General features: G+C 45.1%; 1 protein-coding gene across 4 annotated transcripts; it reads left to right on the top strand.

The window, feature by feature from the left end:
* The first annotated feature begins 2,770 nt into the window (after nucleotides 1-2,770).
* Nucleotides 2,771-14,277, top strand: hjv (hemojuvelin BMP co-receptor). Of its 4 annotated transcripts, none has more exons than XM_085366718.1 (5): nucleotides 2,771-3,011; nucleotides 6,348-6,398; nucleotides 9,468-9,587; nucleotides 12,069-12,607; nucleotides 12,977-14,277. In XM_085366718.1, exons 3-5 carry the CDS (start codon nucleotides 9,509-9,511, stop codon nucleotides 13,601-13,603), a joined length of 1,245 nt encoding a protein of 414 aa, XP_085222844.1. In that variant the 5' UTR covers nucleotides 2,771-3,011; nucleotides 6,348-6,398; nucleotides 9,468-9,508; the 3' UTR covers nucleotides 13,604-14,277. The 4 variants fall into 4 exon arrangements, with proteins under 4 accessions (XP_085222844.1, XP_085222841.1, XP_085222842.1 ...); XM_085366715.1 differs by having other exon boundaries at nucleotides 12,063-12,607; XM_085366716.1 differs by lacking the exon at nucleotides 2,771-3,011 and adding an exon at nucleotides 5,146-5,725 and having other exon boundaries at nucleotides 12,063-12,607.
* Nucleotides 14,278-15,837: the final 1,560 nt, after the last annotated feature.

Below are 15,837 nucleotides of genomic sequence, written 5' to 3'. Positions count from 1 at the left end.
AAAATATCGGATTTGTGCCGTTCACACTGTCATAGCATGATCGGATTTGAAGCGCTTTCGCCTGCAGTGTGAACGCAGCCTAAGTGGCATCACTGAAGGCGCCTCTGGTGCCATGTTTTGCTAAAAAGAAATGTATGGACTGCAAAATGTATTTAGGAACAGGTGTGTGAAAAAGAGGCGTTAAAAGAATCAGCCTTTGTTTTCCCAACAAGCTGTTTGATATCACAGCGACGCAAGTGCAGCCTCGTCTCTGCCGCACAGCTTTGCTGTCACTCTGATGACGTAAAGGCAGCGTCACTCTGATGACGTGAAAGCTGTCTGCGTCTCCAAACAAGCTAAACACTTTGCTCAGGCTAAATATCCACCACGTCTCATCGTTGCTCTTAAGCTTTGGGAGCTATTTCAGTCAGGCGGCCTCATCACTGGAAATGAAACGATGAAAGCTTTTTGTTTAAGCTTTTAAACTTCGTAACAACGTGGAGGACAAAACTGTGGGTTAGCTCGTGATTTGTAATCTACCTCGTCTCTGAGCTCCAGCGCTGCTTTTGCTCTCTCGCTGGCCTGGAGGGGAGGGGGCGGGGTCGTGACCCCTGGGCCGGGGAGGCCGGGACGAGTGCAATATTGGAGGGGAGATATGACAACAGCGCACCACATCCCGGACCTGCCCGACCCCGGGAGGAAACTCGCCACACACCCTGAAACGCACAGCCGTGTTTCCGTGACTACAGAGGATATTACATCATAGCTGACATTGTTGAACAAGCTCATTTTAATAACCTCGTAATCCTAATCTCTCCTCAGACTAAACCCTGATGCACACTTTGCTTTCAACACACAAAGTTTGGATTACTGCATGTAATAATAGTAATTGTATACAACTCAGAAATGCATGCATCTGAGTAGCAATATTATGCAGTATTATTTTGTTTAAAGCTACACGTTAATTTTAAGATTGTTGTACATTTATCAGGTTTTATTTGTTTGTTTTTAATTTTTAACCAAACACAAAACTTTCAGCTGCCAGTAATACAACTTATAACTTATTTATCGTCCATTAGTTATCATGACGTTACAGAAAGTTACAGGTAAATAAGAGAAAAGTAAAGTTAGGATTGCGATTCCGCATGTGACACATAAGGGATCTTCACAGGATTTATGTGTGTGTGTGAAGGTTACACACGTCTTTCTTTAAAGTTGTCTGTGGAACACATGTCGCTATCTTTAATTTATTTTAAACGGTAACACTGAGGAAAAACACAGCTGAAAACAAGTTTTACACTTTTGTACCTTGATAAATACACTTGTACTTAACAACTTGTTCTTTTAGTTAAACATCTTCCAGCGAAAGATGTTATAAAAACTAAATGAACATGTTATACAGAAAATGATGAGTTTTATATTAAATGCAAAAAGTCATTTTCCGATTGGACATAAACATTTATAAACATTTAGCCATCACAATTATATTATAACAAACTAATGAAGTAGAACCCCCCCCCCCCTAAAAATGTAGAGCAGCCACTCAGATACTGATGATTAAAAAGCGTTTGATAAAAACGCACTTTTTCTGGCGGGTATAGAGTTTCCTTTCAGCTGTTTGTGATTCAGCTGACCCATCCGCGGTTAGGAGCTCCTGGATGTCCTGGATGTTTAACATTTCGCCTCTGAGGTTCACAGAGACGCGAGTCATGACGAGTGTTTAAAAGGTTCCCCTTCTCCCTCCTGACGTTATTTTACCAGATCATCGTCACATGCTGACGTGATGAGTTCAGGTTCTTGTGATAAAAGCGAAAACGAAGAAGAGCTCACCTCTGTGCAGCCTCCCTCTGCCTGTCCATGTCGCCTTGTTGTTTCAGGTCTGTGGAGGGTCCCAGTCAGTCAGTGCTGGTTTTAATCCGAACCCCCACCCACACCCACAAACCCCCACTTCTAAACACTAACAAAGGCTCTGGGAGCTGCTCAGTGAGGCGTAGAGGGGCCCCGCTTCACGCTTAAAGGGCCAACAACTTAACCTGGGAAGCCCTGCGGCAGCGTCCATCTGCACTCGCTTACATCCTCGTTCACACTCGCAGAACTTCACCCAGGGCCGATGGAGCAGGAGCCAATCACCTGTGTTTACCTGCAGACGCAGTGTTTGATTGTAGCTCCCACCTGCCTAAGCTCTGACGTCATCAGCCGCAAGTCTGAATGACGATGACATTAAAACAGCAGCAGGTGATTTTCTGCATCCTCAAAGTGACAGTGCTGCCCCCTGCTGCCGCTACGTGGAACCGCGTTTGCCCCCAGCACCACCGGCCCTCCCCCTCATTACCCTCACAGGGGTGGCCTGTTGTGTCCCCAGCTAGCTGACCCCCTAGCAGCAGGTATGTCTACATTAAAACACTTTATACTTTTTCTTCCTCGACTAATCTGCATAATAAAGATATCGTACTCCATATGATTAATGTTAAAGCTTACTTTAAAATAAAATGTATTTTAAACACTTTGTACTGTAGTAAAATTATACTTCTTTCACTGCATTGTACAAAAAGAAGCTTAAAGTCTTGTGCAGCCACTTTTCATATTCTACATCTAATGCTCTATCTACATATGTCAGCCACACATATGCATGCTTATAAAGATGTGAAAAAAGGAACAGCAAGTAAAACAGCAGCAGGATGCAAATAGAGTTTGACTTATGGAGGTCTGAAATATAAATAAACTGTCGCTGTGTGTGTGTGTGTGTGTGTGTGTGTGTGTGTGTGCGTGTGTGCGCGCGAGGACAGTTGTCGTGCAGCAGGTGGTTGTTGCAGACTTATTTAGGAACAACTGAAGCTCCCAGTGTGAACGCACCACAAGTTCCAGACCAGGACCTGGGGTGGGTCGATCCTCAGACACTAACCTGGACTGAGTCTGAGATCTGAGTCGAGTCTAGGAGAGTTTTGGACCGAGACCTTTAGCAGCAGGTTCAGGAGCTCGGATCGATTTCCCTTCGATAAACTGCAGACATGGACGGACAGAACCGGCAGAAGGTAAGAGACAAAAAACAAAGTACATAATTAGAAAATTACAAACTTGGATCAGATTTTTATTATTATTTGTTAGGATTTTACCTGAGGCTGTATCGCTAATTTACCTTCAACATAAAGAATATAAAATCATTGTGTGTTTTCAGCAGCATTTGAATATTTATGGTTTAGTATCACCTCTAACACTTCCAGACGTCACAGAACAGAGTTTTTCTTACACTGAAGAAACCACCTACATGTAGTTTTGGACTGTAATATGAATTATGGAAAACTTTTTGTTCACACCTCTAGCAAATTTCATTTCAGGCTCTAAAAGTATAAAAAATATAGAATTATGTTTTTCTTCTTTTGGCTATGGTAAATGGCCTGTATTTGTATATCGCTTTACTTGGTCCTAAGGACCCCAAAGCGCTTTACACATCCAGTCATCCACCCATTCACACACTGGTGATGGCAGCTACATTGTAGCCACAGCCACCCTGGGGCGCACTGACAGAGGCGAGGCTGCTGGACACTGGCGCCACCGGGCCCTCTGACCACCACCAGTAGGCAACGGCTGAAGTGTCTTGCCCAAGGACACAACGACCGGAGCTCGAACCGGCAACCTTCCTATTACAAGACGAACTGCCAACTCTTGAGCCACGATCGCCTTCATGGCTTAAGTGAGACTCTTTGTAGTTTCACCATCACGTTGGTGTAATTGTTAAACCCTGACACACTTTTTCACTTTTTGTTTGATGAATACAGTCTCGCAGAAGTGAATTCATGTGGTTTAATAATTAGCAGCTGCTGTCCAACAGAAAACACTTTAGTTACGCGATTTCACTGTAAACTGGTTGCGTGTGATTTCGCAGCACACCACAGTACTGCTATGAAAGCAGATATTGTCTGACTTCTCCAGAGTAGTTCCCCAAAGACTTTATCCAAATTATTTCTGTTTATTTACCAAAAGTGTTTTTAGTGCATTTGTCCAACAACAAAGACAAGAAAATTTTAATTACTATATTTCTTAATATTCTTATTTTAATCATGAGTTTTAAGGTAAACTGCTTTGGCGTACTTTCATAAGACATTTTATTCATTTGTGTATCACCAAAATGTACATTTTGTCAACTGCTTTTATTGTGAAAGGCAAGAACGTGAGGAAGCTTCTGGTATAGATTAAGCTGTGCCCCAACACAGCGGGCAGCTCTCTAACCCTTCAGTGTTGCTTTCTCTGTGCAGAGAGTCATTCACCCTGTTTCAAAGTTAGTGGCAGCTAGTAATGCTCACTGAGACGAGAGACACTGAAGAGCACAACAATCACATCCTTTGGATTTTTAAACCCGCCGGTCACACAGACGTTACTCTGATGGCTATTAGAGGGTTGGTAAAGGTTGCGTTTTACATTCGGACACCAGCGATGAAAACGTGAGAAACACGAACAAATTACCTGTGACTCAGCCTGGGTGGAATTCTGTGACCAGTATGACCAGTGAGACTCATGCTCAAAAAATGTTCCCAGTGTGTGTGTGTGTGTGCTCATACATATAAACTGCTCATATTGTGTGTGGGTATTTATAAGCCTGTGTGACTGTAACTCTGCAGAGCAACTGAGGTTTAAATTTAGCCTCACACTCCAAAACACACACACACAGTCACGTTTGCATTACTGGAAACACAGGACGCTGACCAGGAGCATTTGCAGCAGACCTAACGTTGCATATTAATATTAATGTATCGCATTAGACCTTAAACCGAGGACACACCTTCAGATTTAATCATTCACCTTATAGGGACTCGCTTATCAACAGGAGGTCGAGTCCTCACCATGCAGTTGTGTAAACAGACGAGTACAACAAGCTCACGCGCACACACACACAGCTGTTAAAGAGGGCTAAAGGTCAGCTGACAGCTGTCTGTCACCGTTCATGCTGGTCATTATTTTAAAGGACCAGTTCAGTGTTTTTATATAAATCCTTTGATTGACTGAGGATCAATTTCAAGCCCCCAAAGCTCAATTTAAAGACTGAAAATGCTGGAAACAGCCGGCATGCTCCCTGTTCAGCGTCACATATTTGGAACCTACCCGGGGGCCCCTGCTGAGGCCCCTCATTCCCACATTCCCAAATGTGTGTGTGTCCCAGTAACCAACTCCAGAGAGCAGTCTGGTCACCTTTCTGTAGTCACAGCCTTAGCGTCTCCCGGTCAGACCTGGTGACACCGTTATTCCTTATTTGCTGCTTTTATGAAGCACTGAAGTAGTTCCACATTTGTGCTGACTTCATGTGTTTGTGGAGGTTTTTGAACAAACTAGTTGCCTTCAGGTTGATCTGTGGTGGCAGCTAAAACCCAACGGAACAGGCAACAACATCAATCATTTATTGAGGTGTTCAACGTATTTTTGACACTGCCTCCTGCTAACAGCACACGGGGACGACGTGTAGGCGACGGTCCGCAAAGTTCTGTGTGGAACCATCGCAGTAAGCCCCGCCCACTGACCGCTGCTGTTTGTTCTGTAGGAAAAAACACAGACAAACAGACAAGAGTCCATTTTACAGCGCAGAGAGAAAAAAAGGAGGCAGGTTGACCTGAATGAATCACTCGGGCTGAATATTTATCGTTCTTTTATTAATACTTAGATCTGCTTAACTTGGAGGAAACTGCAGAAACAGGATATTTAAGGATCTAAAGTAATTTTGTTATTGAGTTTATCAGTGAGGACCAACTCTGAGCAGGTAGGCCTCATATTAAAGCTTCTGACCAAATTTCACATCTTTAACTTCTTTATTCCACAAAAACTAGCGTGAAACAGATAAAAGTGATAAATCATCATTAATTAACAAAAGATAATCAGTTGCTTACATTTTTTAAGCAGCATTTGCATTGAACATATAAATAACGTTAACAGAGAGAAATGGGACAATAAATGTGGTTTGGAGAGAACAGAGAAAACAGCTGTTTTTAGCCCCTCCCCTTCAAGCCAGCAAATCAAATGCCAACAACAGTTAGCTCACGGGTGAGTAAACAGAAAACCCCAACAATCACACGATCCGTATGAGAAAGCGCTTTGGCATCAGTGGGAACCAGACTCGGGGAGGTCCAGTCATCTGCCAGAGTGTGATATAAATCACAGACTGGAAAAACACGTTTAATAATAAAAATGCAGACAACCAAAAACTACACAGACAATAAAAGAATGTAACAGGAATGGAATCCATGAACGTCACAGTCTACAGTGAAAGTGTCGGTGCAGCTTCGGCTAAGTTGACCATGACATAAAAAAATCAATCAAAGGGTTGAAAAAATGTTAAAGAATCGTTCAGGTGATCACGAGTCATGTGACATTTGTGTGTGCAGGTTTTCTAATGGCTCCTGGAGAAGAAGAAGGTTCCAGCGAGCATCATGCAGGTGAGCTGAAGGTCCCGATGGTGGCGCTCTGTCACATCTGTGTTACTGTGAGAAAACAGTCACACGATTCCACAGAAAGTCAAAAAAAGGAATGTGACTCTTATGTTTTATCCTCAGATGTGTGAATCGCTGTTTGAAAAGATCCGTCTGTATATTTGTTTAGAGGGGGGGAAACTCACACCGAAGGCCCCAAACATTGTTGCACAAGGCTCAAAATGTGTTGTTTTTTTCTGCTGTAAAAGTCGGGACACTTTCACAGAGGAGTCTTTGGTGGCTGACTCACAGTACAGGAACTGGTCATTCTTCCGTTCCTGAGGTTTTCATGAATAGGATAAGATAACTCTTTGTTTCCGTTGCACAGTCATGCTTAGCACAATAGTACAATGGAACTGGAAAATGTCCCACGCTGGCATAAGCACAACTAAGCACAACAAACACAACAGAGGAATTTAAGTGGATTTGTCCAAGTGCAAGAAAGGTTTGAGCAAAAAAAGTAATGATTTAATAAAAAATAAAAGAGTGAGTGAAAGTTTATTGCACATTATTATTGTTATTGTTATTGCCCACCCAAAAAGTCCAGGGATGTAGCCAATCAGGTCAGCTGTTAGCATTGATTAGGGCTGTCGCCCTGTTGTAAAAGCTGTCCTTGAGTCTGTTGGTCCGGGACCTCAGCAGCCTGAACCTCCAGCCAGACGGCAGCAGCGTAAACACCCGCTGTCCTGGGTGTGTGCAGTCCCGTAGGATGCTGCGTGTCCTCCTGAGACAGCGAGTGCTGCACAGGTCCTTCAGGGAGGGAAGAGGATGTTTTGGGCCATAATAATGATCCTCTGAAGTGCCTTTTTGTGTGCCATGGTGCAGCTGGAGAACCACACAGATGCAGGATGTCAGCACACTTTCATGGAGACGATCAGGTCAGAGAGGTATAATAATGGAAAATGCACAACATGAGGAAAGACGAGGAGAAAAAAGAACTCCCCCCAGACTGAGCTCCAACAGGGAGATCAGTTTGAGAACAGAAAAAAAAACACCACAGCGCATACAAAAAGCACATGACTATCATCTGAGAAGCTTCTTCAGTTCTAAGGTCAAATGGTGGAGAGTCCCAGATTTAAACCCAGTGGGAGTTTCCCCCAAAGAGGGACAAAGGACCCTCTGATGATCCTCCACCTAATCACATGAGCCAAGGTGTGAAAATGGGTGTGGGTTACAATCAGGTGAGCTCATTGTGAAACCTGGCCCCACCCTATCATGTGAATTCCTGAGGTCAGCTGGCCCAGGATGTGAGTGGGCGTTAAGGCGTCTGGGGAGGATCTTAAAACTGGATCATAGATGGCAGAGAGTTGGTGTCGTAAACCCCGCCTCTGTTCAAAGATGGTCGCTCACAGTGGACATAGATGCTTCTTTCACTCCTCTTTCAAACCATCTGTCCTCTCTGTCCAAAATGTGAACATTGGCATCCTCGAAAGAGTGACCTTTGACCTTTAGATGCAGATGGACTGCTGAGTCTTGTCCTGTGAAGTTTGTGTTTAGGAGTTTTGTCTTTCGGGTGAACCAGTTTTTGTCTGAGTGTGTTGCTGGGTCTGAAGTACACCAGGATGTCGTCATCTTCTTTTCTGTGCATCAGAAGAGAAGATCAGACACCAGCGAGGGAGGATAAGAACGACAGACTCAACAACACTGTCATCCCCTATGTAGCCGGTGTATCAGAGAAACTCAGGAGAGTTTTCTCCAAGCATGACATCCCAGTGCATTTGTTTTTTATGTCTATCTGAATTCTTGTTCACATGAATAGTTTATATAAAAGATGTCCAACTCAGAGACAAAAAGGCTGAAAGGAGGGATTCATGCCTGGAAGTAGGGCTGGGCGATATGGCCTAAAAGCCATATCGCGACATAATTTGAAGCACGTGCGGTAACGATATATATCGCAATATATTCTTTTCTTCTGTATAACGTATTTTCCACACTATAAGGACTTAAAATCCTTTAATTTTCTCAAAAATCGAGAGTGTTCCTTATGTATGAATTCTGGTTGTGCTTACTGACCTCGAACTGATTTTGGCTGCAGATTTTTGAAACTAATTCAAACGTACAGCTCTGTTATCACTTCTAACATAAAGACAGGAAACTAAACAGCAGTGGCGTTTGCAGGGTTACTGAAGTTGGACTACCTGGTATATAATGTTGTGCTACGTGATTGCTAGCGACACAGCTATGTTAGCATAACATTAGCACAGTGAAGCTGGAGGATGAAGCCAACTTTTTTTCCACTCGATAAAAGTTAACGTGAGGGATTCTGGTGGTCAGGGACAAATGCAATCGCATAGCAGGATGCTGTACACGGGCCAAACTTCAGTCAGGAGAACAACTGAGATCATTCATCCACAATACGAGGTTAGTTATTAATGTACTGCAACAACATGGGAACAGAGCAGCTGCGAGAGAATTCAACATTAATGAATCAATGTTACGGAAGTGGAGGAAGCGCAGTTTTTGGCTTTCCCCACATTTCAAAAGTGCTTCACCTCTTTGCTGTGACTGTCGCCCGCCATCATTTGCAGATGATAATGGTTTTAGCTGCTGCGATGCTTTCAACCAAAACAGGCGCCGCTTGGTGACGTCATCAACATGCGCTATCGGGATAGAGCGATATAGTCAAAATCTCTGTCGTTGGCCAAATTTATATCGTTTCTATCATATATCGTGTATATCGCCCACCCCTACCTGGAAGTCAAAATTATGTTAGTGACTGGTTTCAGTCAACCACAGAATTAATACGAACTCTGATGATCAGTTTTAAAGAGAATGATGATTGCAATCAGACAGATGAACTCATGTGCAGTGAAATCACTGATGGACTGTAATATTTAATTATCACATGAGCCTGCCAGTGAATCATGCTGAGTAGCATCATGAGAGGGGAAGAGAGGTACCAGTTCCCACTCAGAGCATCATCATGATCAGAAATCCTTATCAGAGCAAACGAACCAGCTCATTTACAAGTGGAGGCGGGTTACAGGGTTTGGCTGCTAACAGGTGAGTGTGGCACATGTCTGTGGCATTTTTCAGACTGGTGCTGATTGACTGAACGACCTGCTGTGAGCCTGCTGATGGCGCTCTGGGCTGCCTTGCTGTGGAAGTGCTGGATCCACTTGACTCTGCTGCTCATCCAGGTTTCTTTACCTGAAGGTACACACACACACACACACACACACACACACACACACACACACACACACAGATAAACAAAAGACTGCCCAGTACATTACAGACAAAACAGGAGAGTTCTTCATCTTGAGAGCCCAACAGGAAGTGGAAAGCCATTAGCGATAATAACCACAAACTGTTATTTTGATCCTTTAAATATTTATTTGCCAACATGTAAGAATATGGATTTTTAACCAGCAGCCTTTCAGCTGAGCATTAATCAATGCATGTCTCAGGTATCAGTCTTTAGCAGCAGCTTAGGGCCTTCAAAATAAAAGCTTCCCATTAGAGAGACAGAGTGCCAGTGGATTCTTAAAAGCTTGTGTTTTTCTCCTGAAGATTTATTTTTTGCTAGAATTTTCGGACTTTCCGAGCAACAACACCACTCCACACCTGCTCCAGAGCAGACTCTGTCATAGATCAGCATGTATGAAAGCACCACCTGCTGACCAGTTCTCCCGAAAATAGCAGAATTCCTGGAAGATCCATCAAACACGGATGTATGGCTGGAAACAGTCTTTGTCTTAGATGCTCAGATGTGTCTGTATGCCTGTTGTTTTTTTAAATTTAACTGCAAGCAGTAAAGAGTTTTAAACCGCTGTGGTTAGCAAGAAGGTCTTGGGTTCAAATCCTTGTTTTGTGTGGCATGTACGGGTCCTCTCCCAGCCCCACAGTCCAAAGACATGCAGTTAGTGCGGTTAGGTTAATGGTGATTCTATACCAGGGGTCTCAAACTCAAATGAGCCGTGGGCCGCTGCTGGCACCGTCATCTCATTGGAGGACCACTTTAGTGCTTAAGTAGTACAAAAAATCAAACAAACAAGAAACCACCCACTGATATTTCCTGAAATGTAGTGTTTTGTTTGTTTGCTTCAAATAAATTTCAAATATTGTATAACACGACAAAACTGCAAACGTGAATTGTTTTCTCACTCCTTTTCTCAACTAACTGAAGCCTTTCACTGGTCCACCAACTAAACAAAGCTCCTTCTCCTCGTGGCAGCACTTCTATCATTTTGTTCGTACTTAACAAAATAAAAATGCAGACATCAGTGTACACATTAATCTGAACTAACACAGCCAATCCCTCAACATGTTTGTACTTTACTGTACCTCAGACAGGTGCGTGGCTCCGAGCCATAGTAAATGGCCTGTATTTGTATAGCGCTTTACTAGCTTTACTAGTCCCTAAGGACCCCAAAGCGCTTTACACATCCAGTCATCCATCCATTCACACACTGGTGATGGCAGCTACATTGTAGCCACAGCCGTCCTGACCACCACCAGTAGGCAACGGGTGAAGTGTCTTGCTCAAGGACACAACGACCGAGACCGACAACCTTCCGATTACAAGGCGAACTCCCAACTCTTGAGCCACGATCGCCACGGTAGTAAAGAGACCTCTGGCTAATACGTCGGGCTCGTAGCTGAAAACTAGCTTTACTTTGTTGTCTGGGTCAACTTTGCTAGCGAGAGACAGAGAGAGGCGTTGAAAGGCTGCTTATTGTTTCAGAGGAAAACAGGAACACAGGGTACAGTCGAGTCTTAACAGCTTACTTACAGCTGGGCTCGTCAGGCTCTCTTCTTGGCTGCAGGTTATTATTATATTTACATGCTTCCAGCTCCCGTTTCTGCTCGGTGACAGCTCGTACTTTTCCTTTCTCTCCCTCCCTCGCTCACAGACACATAACAGCAGTCCATGCTCCCTGCAGCACGGACTACACTGCCCATGCCTGTAGCACTCTGCTCATATTGCCTTCATATTAATAGAATTTTTGAATAATGATTAAAAAAATATTTCTTCACACCAAGTAGAGGTTAAGGGAGCTGCAAGTGACCCGCGGCCGAGAGTTTGAGACCTGGACTGTCCATAGGTGTGAGTGTGAGTGCCCATTGTTGTCTTTCTCTCTCTGTTAGTGATGCGACCTGTCTGGTCTATTTACCATTTACCAAATCAAATTTCAAAGTAAGCTAGTCCTACATTTGAAATGTATTTTTATATTTATTCTTCACATCATTTCAGTCCAGAAAATGCTGAGACTGCAGTATTATTGTATTACAGGCTCCTGGAGACTAAACTAGGAAGCCAGTTCAGTACACCCAGGATAGCTTTTCCTTATTTGGCTTCACTTGCATGAAGCTGGTTTTCAGCAACCTCCAGAACTGTGACGGTAAAAGTCTAAAAGTCAATGTGGACGTGGCAAAACTTGCAGTTCCAGTGTCCACTTGTGTCTCCAGGGTCAACCCCGTATAAGAAGAAGCTACTTTGAGCTTCTCCTTTATTCACAAAGGATTGCCACAGCAGTTCTGATGTTCTCCCTGATGCAATTCCAGAGGGATTTGTATCTCCTTCCAGAATTTGCTGATCAGGCAAATGTGAAAACTGCTGCATGGTGGGAGCCCTAGTTCGAGTGTCCGTAAGCCTGTTTATGCTAAACACTTTCTCCTTCTTATCAGTTACAGCTTCCTGTCATATCCTGAGGTGTAACTCGGATTTTGTGGCTGCAACGTTGGACCTGGGCAGCAGCAGTAGTGGCAGCGGCGGCGGGGCAGCAGGAGGAGGAGCAGCAGCTGTCAGCAGGCAGGCGGCGAACGCCGGTTACTGCAGCGCCCTGCGCTCGTACGCCATGTGCACCAAGAGGCTGTCGCGAGCGTGTCGTGGTGACCTCGCTTACCACTCTGCGGTCCAAGGAATCGAAGATCTGCTCATCCAGCATCGCTGCCCCCGGGTTGGGCCCACGGCACAGCCCCGGGCCCCCCCTGCTGAAACGCTGTCGGGGGACACCTGCCTGTATGAGAGGAGCTTCTTCAGCAGGGAGGGGCAGACACCCGAATACCTGCACTGCAGCGTGTTCGGAGACCCGCACATCAGAACTTTCAACAATGACTTCCACACATGTGCCGTTCCGGGGGCGTGGCCTCTCATTGACAATGAGTATCTGTACGTACAAGCCACCAGCTCACCAGCCAGGGGAGGCATGTACGCCACAGTTCTCACCAAGGTGAGTGCTGACACTTACAGGAGCAGTCAAATGCACCATCAGCTTCTCATGTAAACCTCAACTTACGGTCGGGGGGGGGATCCGAGCAGAGGGTGAGGTGGGGTACACCCTGCATGCCGTCAGTCTGCTGCAGGGCTGACCGATAGAGCGCCGTCGCATTGTGCTCAAACTACAGCCCAGTGCACAAAATGCAGTTTACTGTGAAAAGAGAGAAATGAATGTCAGACATGCTGAAAACTGACAAAATGTCCGAATAACAGCAAATAAAAATGTAACAGTGAGCAGAAATAAACATTTACGACCCCAAAATGAAAATAATCACAGAGCTATTATGGAAAACGGCATTTAACGTCTTCTTTTTCCTCTCAGATCACCATCATCTTCAAGAACTGGCGTCAGTGTATCGACCAGCAGCTGTACCAGGCCGAACTGGACAACGTCCCCGCCGCCTTCGCTGACGGCTCGATGTGGAGCGGCGAGTGGCGAGGTCATCGCAGCCTCACGGTTCAGTCTCTGAATCCCGGCCGGCACGCCGAGATCCGAGCGGTGCACGTCGGCACGGTCTTGGTGGTGCGTCAGAGCGGCCGCTCGCTCGGCCTCTCAGTCCTCTCGCCACGTGGCGTCGTTGAGGCGTTCAGGCCTGAGCAGGACCTCCAGCTGTGCGTGTGGGGCTGCCCCCCCTCCCAGAGACTCAACACGCTTCACCCACCACCATCAGACCCTTTGATGTCCACCGCCATCAGCGCTGAGGACCACTGCGCAGCTCTGCTTCCAGCTCGAGACGTCTACTATCAGGCCTGCGTGTTCGACCTGATCGCCAGCGGAGACCTGAACTCCAGCATGGCCGCTGTCAGTGCACTGCAGGATGCCCAAACCATGATCCCAGACAGGGAGGGGGTTCACCTGCTGCTGGTTGGATCTGCAGGGCACACACGACCTCACCTCACGCTGCTGCTGCTGCTGCTTAGCATTTTGGGAACTCTTAGCAGGCCCTGAGAAACAGGAAGTGACCTCAGACTGTGAAGCTGAAGGAAATGTTTGGAAAATTTCCCAAACACAGCACCTGGAAGAGGACCTAAACGTGACGTCCCAGACGCTGACATCACTGCTGACACCTGAAGCTGGTTTCATGGTCCCACAGAGGAAGCTCCCGTGCGGGCGTGGCCCGTCTGCCTGTCTTTGTGCTGTTGTTGGTCCGTTAGCTAGCCACGGAGAAAAGTCAAGCTCTAAAACACAAAGAGCTGAATTGAAACTGAGAGTGTCACTGCAGCCTGTTTGTTTCGCTCTTTGAACTTTATGCTACGGTTCTCCCGTTAAACTCTTTTTTCACTCCCTCTTGTATCCAGACCAGTCGACATTAGGCAGTTACTCACATCATGTAATTTCAGCATTGCGCTACATCTTGGAGGACTGCATGGAAGTGTGTCTACCGTGGATGAAAACCCCACAGAGACATTTGTGGGACCATAAAACCAGCAGATGGCGTCCTGATGGTGACAGTCTGGATGGAACGGAGCCGCTTGGAAACTTTCCGGGGCCACAGACTTTAATCGGAGCCCCGAATGTTTGTGGATCACTGCAGCTGATCCAGAACCTTAAAAAAATCTGTGTGCAAAAGAAAAAAGAAATTCATTTAGCTGCTAATTAACAATCTGATAATAAAGATTTCCTCGTGAAATGTTGAATAGTTTGTGATTTTGTTTTATTTTGATGTTCCAGTGCAGTACAAGAGCACGTCGCTCTCGCTCTGCAGGCCTACTTGTTGTTCCTAGAGTATTTAAAAGTAGAATGGGAGGCAGAGCCTTCAGTTTTCAGGCCCCTCTTCTGTGGAACCAGCTTCCAGTTTGGATTCAGGAGACAGACACTATCTCTACTTTCAAGATTAGGCTTCAAACTTTCCTTTTTGCTAAAGCATATAGTTAGGGCTGGACCAGGTGACCCTGAATCCCCCCTTAGTTATGCTGCAATAGACGCAGGCTGCCGGGGGATTCCCATGATGCACATGAGTAGTTCTTCTTTACTCACTGCATGTGATCTGAGTTATTTTTCATCTCTGGCTCTCTTCTGCTGCGAGTCTTTGTCTGCTTTTACTATTTAGACAAACGGCATCAAATGAAGTTCAGACGAGACAGTTTCAGCTGCTCTACCATAATGAACTGAAATGTCCTGATGCAAAACATTGAACCCAAATTTCCATCAACTCCACTCCTGATGTGTTTGTGGCTGAATGAGGACCCAGGATAAAAAAGAAGCCCTTTGTTACCCCGGTTCTTTTTTTTACTGTTTGTTCAGTAAACCTCCCCCGGAGCTTGGAGGACTGCACTGCAGTGTGTCTACTTTGGGTGAAAATCAGAAGCTCTATTTCCTGAGAAACCTCAGGAAAATTAATACCAGATAAACCTTTATTAGTCCCACGAGTGGGAAATGTTTTGATCACGGTTACAATTTAAGAGCAGCAAAGATTAAGAAACAGAAGAACAGCAACAATAGAATAAGATTAGAAATAATATCATACTATACAAAACAAAATAGAATACATTAAAAATAACATCCGTCAAAAGCTGCCGGTGTCCTGCTATCGATGTTTATCGAGAGCATCCTGTGCTACTGCCTCTGTGTGCGGGTCCCCAGCTGCACAGCAGGAACTCGGCTGTTCCTCTGGAGCAACACCCAAATGCAGCCATCAGGCAAAAGATACAGGATCTAAATAGCAGCTTTGAATTACAAGTCATTTCCTCCAATTCAGTCTCACAAATACTACGCAGACATCGTGTTTATGACTCTTGCGTATTGGATTCTTTTGTAATTATATTCAAACTGTTTCTCTTGACTCTGCAGGGACTGCACTTTATTTTGTTGACAATAAAGATCGTTTAAATCTTCCTGTTTGCAGCGCAGCAAAAGCGATCCACAGTAAACTCACAGAGGAGATCACGAGTGTGGAGACGCAGACGTGCTGTCGACATCTCGTTGTCTTTCTGTCTCACTTTGGGTTTTTTCTAGCGACAGAGTCTCTCTCTGCTTGCTTTGCATCTTTTTGTGTGTCTTTGGATTCTTTCACGTTCCCGGAGGAGCCACCAGCCGAAGTGCTCGCACACAGCTGCAGTGGCCTGAAAACAAAGAGAGTGTAAGAGTGTGCTTCAGTGTAAGAATAGCAGGGGACAGGTCCTGGTCACAGAGGCAGAGACACACGGGGTTGTTATGTGTTTGTCTGAAACATTATGAAGCTA

The sequence above is a fragment of the Diplotaxodon limnothrissa genome, linkage group LG11 (genome assembly GCF_057381915.1).
Source record: "Diplotaxodon limnothrissa isolate DT_005_m linkage group LG11, D_limnothrissa_male_GT1.1, whole genome shotgun sequence".
Classification (NCBI taxonomy): Eukaryota; Metazoa; Chordata; class Actinopteri; order Cichliformes; family Cichlidae; genus Diplotaxodon; species Diplotaxodon limnothrissa.
Note: the sequence above shows the minus strand (reverse complement) of the source record. Positions and strands in the feature narration are given on the sequence as shown.